Source organism: Pipistrellus kuhlii, unplaced genomic scaffold (genome assembly GCF_014108245.1).
Source record: "Pipistrellus kuhlii isolate mPipKuh1 unplaced genomic scaffold, mPipKuh1.p scaffold_m20_p_48, whole genome shotgun sequence".
NCBI classification, from domain to species: domain Eukaryota; kingdom Metazoa; phylum Chordata; class Mammalia; order Chiroptera; family Vespertilionidae; genus Pipistrellus; species Pipistrellus kuhlii.
The window spans coordinates 2,432,950-2,446,816 of NW_023425549.1; the positions used below are offsets into that span (position 1 = coordinate 2,432,950).

The window sequence follows — 13,867 nt, forward strand, 5'->3', positions numbered from 1 at the left end:
GCGCCCCTGTGGGCCCCCAAGACCCCAGCTGGGGCCGGGCTGCTTGGACCTGCCCGAACTTGGCTGATGAAGTGCTGTGGGTGGGTGAATTCTGGTTCGTGGAGAGCTGGCTGTTCCACCTGTGTCCGCCTCGCGTGGACGCGTGCTGTGGACTCTGACCCGGAGCCCACAGACCCGCCCGCCCGCCCGCCCTCCCGCTGAAGAGGCGGCGGCTACTCACCGCCCTGGAGCGCCAGCAGGAGCAGAGGGGCCGCCCAGCACCGCAGCATGCTGACTCCGGGGCCTGCAAGAGATGCACAGCAGATGGTGGGCCCCAGCCCGGGGACCAGGGGGCCTGGACAGCCTCCCTCTCCCCATCCCTCCCTCGGAAGACTTGAAAGATTCCTGAATGTGTCTCAGGAAAAGGAGATTTTGAAGAGCCCGAGGACTCGCTCAAGAACTCCTCCCCCTTAGAAACAAACAGCTCCCGTGGGTGCCCTCCCATTCCCCCCACCTTCCTCCGCCCCCCTCACACGGCCACACAGGACAGGTGCCTTCAATGTGGGAGGAGCTCGCTGCTCCCCACACGCTTAGTCCACGCTGCGTGGGATTAGCCGTGGGCATTGGCTCAGCTAGGGGAGGAGGGGCGGGAGGGAGGGGGCACTGGCTTGGAAAGAGCTACATAATGGGCAGCAATCCTGCGTGCTCCCTCCCGTCAGATTCTCCTTATACATGGTCCCCTCACCAAACAGCAGGCCCAGGTTCACCCGCAGAGAGCCCCCTCCTGGGGACCGAAGAGAAGGTGCGTCTGTGAGCCTTTCCTCAACCCAAAGCCCGGTGAGCCCACGAGGCAGCGCCCTGGGAGCCCAGAGCCGCCAGCCGAAGGGGCGCTGGACACCCTGGAGCGGGTGAGACGGAGAAGAGACCTCTCCGGAGGACAGCCAGCCTCTCCGGGAAGAGTGGACACTGGTGCCCTCGGCAGAGGGATGATCCACCAGGCTGGCAATGCCAGCCTCTAGCTGGGGCTTGGCCCATTGCATCCCCAGTGCTGTGTGTGCTTGGGGAGGTGCCAGCTGGAGGCCAGTGGGCCCATCTGCCAGCCAGGACGCCCACCCAGGCCACCCCCCGGAAAGGGGAATGGCTGGAACTGGAGCCTACAGGGAGGACGCATGCCGGGAGCGAGTCACACACCTGGCTTCTTCCAGACCATCCTGATCCCACAGTGGAGTCCCTCCTACCCCACCCCACCCCCCGCCCCACCTGGGTTCCCAAGATCCTCCTCTGGCCCCATCAAGAGCTCGCTCTGAACTACCTTCGGGGGCACCAGGTAGTCAGCAGCGAAGGGCACAGAGAGGGTCAGATTACCAGCTGTATGGCTCTGGGCCTGTCACTCCCCCTCTCTGAGCCGGATAGAAAACACTAAAGCCCACTCCCAGGATTCTTGTGAGAATTCAGAAAACCCTGAGCATGACCCCGACACCAAACACTCAATAATAGACCACCGTGATTGATACAGAATCTAGAGTTTCAGAAATGAAGGGATTCCAGAAGGATCTAGCCAAGAGCTCCCCAAATTTCTCTTTCAAAATGTTGGTCATATTTGCAGATCATTTATTTAGTGTTTTTTATAAATGAAGTTATAGAAATTAATTCCAACCTCATCCTAAGCAAAAACCTCCATAGTGGTGTATTTCCCCCCAACACACTTTAAAATGAATAGCGGTGCTATTAAAATACAGTAGCCCGGCGGTGTAGCTCAGTGGTTGAGCGTTGGCCCATGCACCAAGAGATCACTGGTTCAATTCCTGGTCAGGACACATGCCCAGGCTTCAGACTCAATCCCCAGTAGGGGGCATGCAAGAGGCAGCTGATTGATGTTTCTCTCCCATCGATGTTTCTAGCTCTCTCTTCCTGTCCCTTCCTCTCTGTGAAATCAATAAAAATATGTGGGTTGTTGTTTTTAAAGGTGATGTTGGGGGGAAACCCTCGTAAAGCTGCTTTGAAGAACTCTGATCTAGCCCCAAGCCCAGCAGGAGTCCTGGCACCACACCTGAAGGGTGGGGCCTCCCGCCAGAGGAGCTGAAGCCAGATCTGTGCCTCACTAGCGTGTCCACGCCTTGGCCCCCGCCCAGCATAAGGGCCTGCATAGCTCTGTCCCATCTCTCCCAGCGGCTCTGCCTCGACTGCAGGATAAAGCTCAAATCCCTCCACCCAGATCCAGGGGTCCCCTCAGCCAACGCTCCTCAGTTCTACACAGAGTCACCCAGGCCCCGGGGAGGGAGGGGAGCTGCTGCTCCGTCTGCCTGGCTTCCCTGCCCCTGTGTGAGGCGCTCCTCACACTGGCTGGGACCCCATAGGGCGGACTCCTGACCCAGGCCAGGCCAACAAAGCAGCCAACAGCCTAGCCACTGGGAGCGGGCCAGGAGTGGACAGCAGCCCAGGCATGCCAGTGAGCACCGTCCTGGTAATTTTCTCTAGAACTCTAACTGAGAGGGACTTTGGGCCATTGGAATCTGGTACCCACCTCTGTCACCTGTTACAGAAAGGATGCCTGGAAACGAGGCCAGTTCTGAGAAATATGGACGTGAGCCCCCATGGCTTCATTTGAGGACCTGGGTCCATCTGTACTGAAGTCCATGACTGGACTCTTCATTGACATAAGCACAGGGGGAATAAAAGCTATTTTGCTCAACCACGTGGAATTGTGCTTCTGTTGCTTGCCACCTCAGAAAGCTGATACAGTGGAACAGAGAAAAGGGCCCAGAACTTGAAGCCAGCGGATCTTGGAGTTTCTCTGGTCCTTCCCTCTCTGTCCTCGGCTACCATCTCTGACATGGGGACAATAATGCCCACTGTGCCTGGCCGTGAAGGGGAGTCCAAGGGGAAGCAGACGTGGCCGTGCTCTGTGACTGTAAGCGACTAACTGAGGGTGCTGGACTCCTGCTAGGACTGTCCCACTGATCCGAACTACCCAGAATCCTCCTGGCACCCCAGGCCCACCCTGCCTCTCTGCCTTTGCACGAGGCAAATTATCACGCTGTCTTCTCCGTGAACGCCCTTTCCCCTCCCATCGCTCTAGACTCTTTCTTCACGGCCCACCTGCTCTATCCCCGCATCCATGAAGCCTCCTTAAAATGTTCCAGAACTCCTACCACTCCCTGCGGTCCAGGTTCCCACTGTGCGGTTTTCTATCTGCCATTCACCTTTATTTTACCTCCTGTTTCCGCCCCAATAAACACGTCTTAACGGAAGAGGCAGTCATCACTACCATTGGCAGGTGGTTAGCACGAAGCGAGAGGCCGTGTAGCTCAGTAGTCACACCGCACACACGGGGCCAGCGGGCCTGGGTCCCAATCCCAGCACGGCCGTTTGCAGGCCCTGTGGCTTGGAGAAGTTTACTTCCTGGGCCTCAGGGTCATTGGGGTGAAATGGAAATAGTAATAACAGTACTTGCATCGTAAGATCCTTTACAATAAATTAGTCAATGTTTGTAAAGCATTTGGGACAGGCCGTGGCGGAGGGTAGATGTGATCTAAGCGTTTCTTAAACAAAACAGTCAACTTACTGTAAAACCAAATACAGTGAAATGTAAAGACTAAATACAAGGAAAACAAAAGACAGCGGTTGAATTTTAGGAAGCTGCGACCCCTGCTGAAGACCCAGGACCTGAGGTTGTGTTTGCCTTTGTTGGAAGGGGGAGGAAGAGTGTCAGAGAGGCGTTTCAAACGTACTGGCACCAAACCGCCATCGGCGGATTGGAAGGAGGTGGAAGAGGGTCTCACTCTTGCAGAGCGGCCTGGGGATGTTTACTGTTCTCCCTGCCCCAAATCCTCCTATTTATGGGACTTCTCACTCGGGGTCCTGAGGGCGACAGCAACTTCCTTCCCAGATGCTCACCAGACCACAGGTGGGTGCCCTTCGCGGCTGCCTGCTGAGGGGCGTGAGGAGCACCTGGCTTGGAGCCTGCCAGGTCCCACTGGGCACGCTTGGGCAAGTTCCTGATCCTCCTGATTCTCTGTTTTCTCATCTATAAAACGGGGTCATGACTCTTTGCTCCGAGTTTGTGGCAAGCACTAAATGCATCCTTGCAGGCAAAGCACGCCGGCACAGTCCTGGATGACACGGAGCCCTGGGCAGGCGCTTGTGCACCAGGCTCCAGTGCCGAGAAGTGGTTTCTGGGCTTGTGGTAAAGCCGCTTAAAAGTTGGCCAGATTTCAGAAGATTCTGAGGAAGTAGAGAAGCGTGGGGGTAGAAAACAAGACTGAAGTAGGTGCTGTGGAGAATATAAAGCGCTTGATTTCCCCGGTCCACAGAGAAATGCAAATAAAAAGCACAATGGCAGGCCATTTTAACCTAATCGATTGGCAAAACCTAAAGTCTGACGGCACCCCACGTGGCTGAAGACATGGTGTCATGGGAACTCTGGTTCACAGTTATCGGAAATGTAAATTGATACAACTGGTCAGGAAAATGGTTTGCATGATCTCATTAGCATGAGCAAGCACTTGCCATGAGACCCGGCAATTTCACTGCTATGAACATGACAAAAGAAACTCTGCCACAGGTGTCCTAGAGATGTTTATAGCAGCATTGATTCCAATTACAAAGAACTGGAAACAACCTAAATATCCAACAGCAAAGGAATGGAAAAGTAAACAGCGGTAGAATTGCTCAATGTGAAACTGAAGCATAGCTTTACACCACAAAACAAATGACTCTCACAAACAAAATGCGAAATGAAGACAAGTTAGAAAAGAACACAATCCGTGTCACACACTCAGCATCAGGAAAAATTGCTCCATATGTTGTTTAGGTGAACTTACACGTGTCTGGAAAGCACAGAGATGTCCAAGCTGATGATAAACATCAAACTTCAAATAGTGTAGGAAAGCAGGGGATGTGATGAAAAGGGGTCTTTAGGAGTCTCAACACTTGGGGAAAACTGAGTGAAGTTCCCTTGAATGTTGATTACTATATTATTCTTCATACCTTTCGGTATGTCCAAACTATTTCATAGCTTTTTAAACGTAAGTGAATCTTAAGTTTGTCAAGTAAAATGTGGAGGGGGACTTTCACTTCTGGCTATAATGGAGTAGCTGGTATCAGACTCATTCCCCTACTGAGAACAATTACTAAGCAGGAAAAATACTGTGAGAAGGCATGAGAGAGCACCCAAGGTAGACAGTACTTGAGAGGACAGGGTGTCAAAGTGGAGGAAAATGCATTGAGATTCTGTGTGTAATTTCCTCTCAAATAATTCGCCAAGTCATTGCTAATGAGTTGCATACCAAGAAACCTAGCAGAAGCATTTGGTAATAGGCTAAAAAGCTAAGAAGAGATTTTGGCAATTTCACAATGCTGAGGGAGTTATTGAAGTTCAAGGCCTAGCAAGAAAGATGGGCCCTGGAAAGTACCCAGTTATTCAGAAAAGGTTATGCCTTAAGAGTTAGAAAAAAAATCAGAAATAATTTAGCCTACACAGCATCAAAGGGATCTCCTATATGCTATCTGTCTACTAGGATAAAATGAAAACCTATCTGGAAAAAGTTAGATTTATCCAAAGCCTTTATATTTTCCCTACAAAATGTTCCGCATTCCCTTACGTTGATAAGGAAAACCAAGAAGCAATATCAAGTGACCAAAAACCAAGAGGAAAAGAGGCAATGAAAATGCACATAAATGATTCAGAAAATTGCATTATCAGACAAGATTTAAAATAGCTATGATTAGTATGCTCAAGAATTCCGTAAGAAATATGAAATTTATTTAAAATCAGAAACCCTAGAAATGAGAAATACAATAATTGAAATTGATAAAAACTGAGTTGATGGATTAGGTACAGATGAGAAACATTAGAAGAGAGGATTGGTGAACTAGGAGATCAGTCAATAGAAAATGCCAAGATTGAAATATGCAGAGAAAAAATACTTTTAAATACAGAAGAGGGGCAAGAGGGGCATACCAAGGCATTGTGAAAAGGTCTAAAATGCATGTATTTGGAATTGAGAAAGAACTGCTCAGAAGCAATCATAGAAAACAAGTTAAGTATTTTTCAAAACAAGAAAAAATCATTAAGCCACAGATTCAAGAAGTTCTACAAAATCCCAAAAGGAAAAATAAAAATAAAATCACATCTAGATACATCATAGAAAAAAAATTTTTTTTAATTAAAGATATATACATACTTAAGAGCCAACTTAAATGTTATATATAGCAAAAACATCCTTAAAAAATAAATTAAACTCAAAATGATAAAGGAATCAATTAAAACTCCACAGTTAACATCATACTTAATGATGAAAAATTGAAAGTTTTTCCTCTAAGATAAACAAGACAAGAATATTTACTCTCATGACTTTTATTAAACATTGTACTCGAGGTTCTAGCCAAGATAATAAGTCAAATAAAAGAAGTAAAAGGCATCCATATTGGAAAAGAAATAAAGTGTTTCTATTTTAAGATTATATAATTTTGAATATAAAATTGAAGAAATTCACTAAAAAAAATAATAATAAATCAAACAACCAAATACAATAGTTCCTTAGATATGACACCAAAAGCACAGCAATAAAAAAAAGAGAAAAAAAGATTAATTGGACTATTTAAAATTTTAAACTTTTGCGCTTCAAAAGACACTATCAAGAAAATGACAAGACAATCTACGGAGTGAGGAAAAATATTTGCAAATCATATAATTGTTAGCGGTTTTGTATTCAGAATATGCAAAGAACTCATAACTTGAGACTTAAAAGATCACCCAATCTTAAAATGTGCAAAAGATTTGAGTAGACATTTCTCTAAGGAAGTTATATTAATAGTCAATAAACACATGAAAAGATAATCATTATCATTCATTAAGGAAATGCAAATAAAGACTTCAATGTGATACTTCATACCAACTAGATGGCTATTTTTTTTTTAAAGGAAAATGAAAATATGGTCAAGGATGTGGAGAAATTGGCATCTTTCTACATTAATAATAGGAATGTAAAATGCTGTGGAAAACAAATTTGCAGTTACTCAAAATGTTAATACAGTATAATGTTATCACATGATCAAGCAATTTGACCTCAAGTATGTAGCAAAAAGAGTTGAAAACATAAGTCCACAGAAAACACCTTGTACACAAATGCTCACAGCAGCATTATTCATAATTGTCCAAAACTAGAAGCAACTCAAATTTCCACCAATTGGTGAATGGACATACAATATGTAGGATAGCTATACAGTGGAATATTATTCAGCCATAAAAATGAAGTAATGATATATGTTACAACATGCATGAGCCTTGAAAATATATGCTAAGGTAAATAAACCAGAAGCAAAAGCCATATATTGTGTGATTCCATTTATATGAAATGTCCAGAATAGGCAAATCCATAGACAGAAAGTAGATAGTGGTTGCCAGGGACTAGAGCTTTGAAGGGAGAGGAATGGGAGTGACTGCTTAGGGACATAGGTTTTTGTGGGGGTTTTTTGAGAGATGAAAATGTTCAGATAGTGGAAATGGTTGCACACTGTGTGAATATACTAAAAATCACTTAATTGTACACTTAAAAAAGTGATTTTTATATGTAAATTAGATCTTAATTTTTTTTTAGTTGAAAGCAAAATAAATATATTATCCGACCAGGAGAAGCTGATAGAATTTGTCACTGGTATACCACATCAAAATATATACCAAAATAAGTTATTCAGGCAAAAGATAAAGAATCCTAGATGAGAAGAAAGCTACCATAAGAAGAAATAAAGAGCAATAGAGAGTATTATAAATATAAATAAATATTAATTTTTTTAAATAGCAATAATGATAATATTGTTAAGTTTAAACTATATGTAGAATTAAAATACATGATAATGATTCCCCAAAGGTCAATGCAGTTAAAGGTCACCGCATTGCCTGGGAAGTGTGGAAGGCACTAATGTAAGATAGTCTCTAAAAATACCAAATAAGCACTAACAGAATTAAAAAAGGAAGTATAACTAACAACAAACAAAAAACGTAGAATAGCAATTTGTTTAAAACTTTATTCTTCTAAACAATGGGACAAAGAAGGGGGGGAAAAAGGAACAAAGAATAGATGAGGCAAGAGGAAATAAATAGCAAGATGATAGACTTCATCTCAAGCACATCAGTACTTTTATCAAATATAAGTAAACTTAACATGTGAATTAAACACGTCACCTTATACCGAAACTTGACATTAAAAGAAAATTAAATTATAGGTCAAACACTCTGATAAATATAAAAGTTCTCATGCAAAATATTAACAAATCAAATCTAATGAGATGTGCGAAAGTAGAGGTAATACATCATTCTCACATGAGGTATATTTCAGGAATGCAAGGTTAGTTCAGCATCTGAAAATCAGTAGAGCGGTTTCCTTTGATCCGTGGTTCCATTTTATGCAGTTTTATTTATGCATGGTCAACTGCAGTCTGAAAATATTAAGTAAATAGATCCAGAAATAAATGATGCATAATATTAAATTGGTGTGATAAAAGCTCACACTGTCCCACCCGGAACATGAATTGTTCCTCTGCTCAGTGTAGACACAGTTTGTATGCCACCTGCCCTTGATCACGTGGCTTCTCAGAAACCAGCAGATCCACTGTCACCGTATTGTACCGCTTGTGTTCAGATAGCCCTCACTTTACTTAAAGATGGCCCCAAAGCACAAGAGTAGTGATCCTGGCAATTCAGATCTGCCGAAGAGAAGCCGTAAAGTGCTTCCTTTAAGTGAAAAGGTGAAAGTTCTAAATGCAATAAGAATCACAATCACAGGCTGCGGTTGCTAAGATATACAGTAAGAATAAATCTTCTATCCATGATATTGTGAAGAGGGGGAAAGAAATGTATGCTAGTTTTGCTGTCACACTTCAAACTGCAAAAGTAATGGTCCAGTGCATGGTAAGTGCTTAGTTAAAATGGAAAAGGCGCCCTAGCTAGTTTTGCTCAGTGGATAGAGCATTGGTCTGTGGACCAAAGGATCCGGGTTCCATTCCAGTCAAGGGCACGTTGTACGTTGGTTGCAGACTCTTCCCTGGCCTGGGTCCTGGTCAGGGCATGTGCAGGAGGCAACTAATGGATGTGTTTCTCCCACATCGATGTTTCTCTCTGTATTTCTCTCTCTCTTCCACACTCTCTAAAAGATCAATGGAAAAATATCCTCGGGTGAGGATTAACAAAAAACAAACAAACAAATAAATGAAACGGAAAAAGCATTAAATCTGTGGGTGGAAGACATGAACAAAAAATGTGCTCTAATCGATGGCAACATGATGCATCAGAAAGGACCCCTGAAATGATGAACCAAATCATTTACTGCAAGTAAGGGATGGTTACCCTGATTTAGGAACAGGTTTGGCATTTTATCATCTCACCATCACAAAAATAAAAGTAACTACAGTACAATAAGATATTTTGAGATCAATATGCATAAGGAATGTTGACACAAAAAAAATCCTCAACAAAATACTAGCAAATCACATGTAACACCACATTAAAAAGGGATATGAATAAAGGGGACTTAACCTTGGGATTCAAGGATGGCTCAACACACAGAAATCCACTACATTAACAGAATAAAAGGACAAAAATGACATGATTATTTCAAATAATGCTGAAAAAGCATTCAACAAAATTCAACATCTGTTCATGATGAAGACATTCTAGTAATAGAGTAAAATTACCTGAACATAATAAATGCCATAAATGAATACACTGTTCACCTCAATGGTAAAAAGCAGAAAGCTTTTCCTCTAATGTAAAAAGCAAGGCAAGGCCTGGTTGGTGTATCCCAGTGGTTAGGGTGTTGGCCCACTCACTGAACTGTCACGGGTTTGATTCCTGATCAAGAGCATGTACCTGGGTTACAGGCTCGATCCCTGGTCCCAGTTGAGGCATGTGCAGAAGGCAACCAATAGATGTGTCTCACATGAATATCTCTCTCTGTCTCTCTTTCTTCTTTCTCCCTCCCTTCCACTCTCTCCAAAAATCAATGGAAAAAAATATATTCTTAGGTAAGGATTAACGACAAAATAAAAACACAGAAACAAGGCAAAAGCTCACCCTTGCCACCACTATTTAACATGACACTGGATGTCTTAGCCAAAGCAATTAGTCAAATAAATAAGTAAATAAATAAATAAACGGCAGACAGATTGGAAAGGAGGACGTAAAATTATCTCTGTTCACAGATGGCATGATCTTAAATATAAATAACCCTGAAGGTTCCACATAATAAACCTATTAGACTAATTAGCCAATTCAGTAAAGTGGCAGAATACAAAACCACACTCAAAAATCAGTTGCAGCCCCAGCTGGTTTGTGTCAATAAATAGAGTGTCGGCCTGGGGACTGAGGGGTCCCAGGTTCAATTCCAACCAAGGGCACATGCCTGGGTTGCGGGCTCGATCCCCAATAGGGGTAAGGCAGGAGGCAGCCCATCAATGATTCTCTCTCATCATTGATGTTTCTATCTCTCTCTCCCTCTCCCTTCCTCTCTAAAATCAATAAAATATGTATTTTTAAAAAATAAGTTGCATTTCTATACACTAGCAATGAACAATGCAAAAAGAAACTTAAAAAAGCAATGCCATTTACAATGGTATCAAAAAGAATAAAATACTTAGGAGTACACTCCATCAAGGAGGTGAAAGACTTGTACACGTAAAACTACAAAAGAAACAGCTGGAAAAAAAAAAAAAAAAAGAAACAGCTGAAAGAAATTAAAGAAGACACAAATAAATGGAAAAATACTCCATGTTCATGGATTGGAAGACTTAATATATTTTAAGTGCCCAAAGCAATCTACAGATTCAACGCAATCTCTGCCAAAAGCCCAATGACATTATTTGCAAAAATAGAGAAAAATCTTAAAGTGTATATGGAATCTCAAAGGGCCCCAAATATCCAAATCTTGAGAATGAAGAATGAAGATGAAGGCCTCAGACTCCTGATTTCAAAATATATTACCAAGCTTCAGCAATCCACATAAGTATTTGCATAAAGAGAGATAAGCAGGTACTGAGACCAATGGAGCAGAATAGAGAGCCCAGAAGTAAACCCCGTGTTCATGGTGGGGTGGTCTTTGACAAGAGTGTCAAACCCACATCACACCTGGTGCTGGGAAACCTGGAAATCCACAGGCAAACAAATGAGGGTGGACTCTTACCTTACGTCATATGCAAATTAACTCAAAGTGGTTAAAAGCCTAACTGTAAGATCTGAAACTATTAAATTCCTAGAAAAAAATATATAGGGAAAAACTTCAAAAATATTGGACGTGGCAATTATTTATCAGCTATGACAGCTAAAGCACAAGCAACAAAGCAAACATAGACAAATAGGATGGCATCAAACACAGAAACTTTTGGGCAGCAGAGAAAGCAATCAACAGAGGACAGAGCAACCTACGGAATGATAAAAAAAAAAATTTGCACACCCTATATTGAATCTATAAAGAACTCCTATATCTCAGAAACATACCAAAACGAAAAATGTTCCCAATTGGGGGGAAAATGGGCAAAGGACTTAAATAGATATTTCTCCAGCGAAGACAAGCAAATGGCCAACAGGTGTATGGCCAGATGCCCAGCAACACGAGCCATCCGGAGACGCAGATCAAAACCACAGTGAGCTGCTACTTCACACCTGCTAAGATGACTACCCTGTTGGGGGTGGGGGTGGGGGGATGTGGAAAGAAAAGATCCCTTGCACCCTGCTGGTGGAATTGTGAAAGAATGCAAATGCTACAGAAAACAGTATGGAGTTTCCTTTAAAATATCAAAAATAGAACTACCGTGTAACCCAGCAGTCTTGTTTCTGGGTACACATCCAAAAGAATTGAAAACCAGATCTCAAAGAGTAATTTGCACACCCATGCTCATTGCACCATGGTTCATGATAGTCAAGATTGTGGAAGCAATCTAAACTCATCAGCCAATGACCTGATAAAGGAAGTGTGGTAGGCATGCAATGGAATGATATTTAGCCTTAAAGAAAAGAAGAATACTCTGCCAGATGCTATAACATGAATCAAGTTTGAGGACATTATGCTAAGCGAAATAAGCCAATCTTGAGAGACAAGTACAGCAGGATTCCACTTATCTGACATATCTGAAGTAATCAAACTCACAGAAATAGAAGGTAGAAGGGCGGTCACCAGGGGATGGAGGGAGGGGGTCTCTTGGGGAGTTGCTCCATGGGGATAGAGCGCATGATAAAGAAGTTTTAGAGATCTGCTGTTTAACACAATGCATATAGCTAAACTGCACTGTTCTGTGTTGTACACTTAAATATTGTCAAGACAGTAATATATATATAGTTAAGACTGTTTATGAAGTTCAAGGCTAGGAATTCTGCTTTTCAGCACCCCTTCTCAAGGGACTAGCAGATGGCGATGTCTACAACCATTACAAAAACAAAGGTAGGAAGCCTCCAAGTGGTAGGAAGATGAATAGGGCTGAGTTTTTCAGCTATTTCTTCCTACGTCTGGACCTCCAGCTTGCAAAAGTATATTGACAAAGTTAATAAAGGGTAAAAACAAAAAAAAAACACAAAAAACAAAAAACTATTGTATTTCTACACACTGAAAGCAAACATGAAATTTTTGAAATCATATAACTTACATTAGCATAAAAATCAAATCTCCAAGAATAAATCTAATGAAGGTTTACAAGACCTCCACACAGAAATCTACAAGATATTTGTAAGGTAATTTTTTAAAATATATTTTATTGATTTTTTTTACAGACAGGAAGGGAGAGGGATAGAGAGCTAGAAACATCGATGAAAGAGAAACATCAATCAGCTGCCTCCTGCACAACCCTATTGGGGATGTGTCCACAACCAAGGTACATGCTCCTGACCGGAATTGAACCTGGGACCCTTCAGCTGGCAGGCCAATGCTCTATCCACTGAGCCAAACAGGTCAGGGCTGTAAGATAATTTTTTTTAAATATAAATAAATGGAGCGACATACTATGCTCATGGATTGGAAATTTTAATACAATCGGCCCTCTGTATCTGTGTTTCACATCTGTGGATTCAACCAGCTGAGAATCAAAATTATTTTTTAAAATCTCACAAAGTTTCAAAAAACAAAACATGAATTTCAGCACTATGTTGAATGCATATGAATGAAGTGATGTGTAGGCATACCTTGCTGTCACTTCTATGCAAATATAGGTTATATGCAAACATTGTACCATTCTAACTAATAAGAGTAGTATGTAAATTAAGCATCACTTCACTCAAACCACACCCCAAGCCACACCCACCAGCCAATCAGAGTGACTATGTAAATTAACCCCAACCAAGATGGCAATTGAGAGCAATTGAGAGGCTTGGGTTTCACTAGTGGAAGCCAAGCTTTCCATATACCCTGGCTGGCCTAGACTACAAAGTTTCCATTATAGAAGGTAAACAAATTCAAACAAATTCAAACAGAAATGGCTGCAGCCATGGAGCGAGCAGGAGGCTTGACTCTGCTCCAGGCTACAAAGTTTTAATTATAGGAGGTAAATAAATTCCAGATACCAGGGCTTCTGCTTCGGTCTCCAGGGGGCATGGCCAGCCTGCAAATCAAGACAGGTTCCTCTCCCAGGCTGCCCACACCCCAAGGGAACTCCCACCCTGATCCAGGACACCCTTCAGGGCAAACCAGCTGACCCCCACCCGTGCACTAGGCCTCCTATTCTAAATAATAAAAGAGTAATATCTTTTATAGGTCAACAAAAGAGTTGACCATCACTCCAACACATAATATGGCTTCCCCCATGTGGTCAAACATCCTGCCCCTATGTGGACACAAGATGGCAGCAAGGGAGGGCAATTGAGAGGGACCAGGTCTGCAAGGGAGGGCAGTTGGAGGCTATCAACCCT

The 13,867-nt window shown here is 42.9% G+C and overlaps 1 protein-coding gene across 1 annotated transcript in view; it reads right to left on the reverse strand.

Moving 5' to 3' along the window:
* The window catches only part of IL21R (interleukin 21 receptor), a 36,994-nt gene that overhangs the window by 15,529 nt on the left and 7,598 nt on the right, over positions 1-13,867 (reverse strand). The window contains exon 2 of the mRNA XM_036413012.2: positions 221-283. Coding sequence (XP_036268905.2) covers positions 221-283 — 63 coding nt within the window. The remainder of the gene's footprint in view (positions 1-220; positions 284-13,867) is intronic.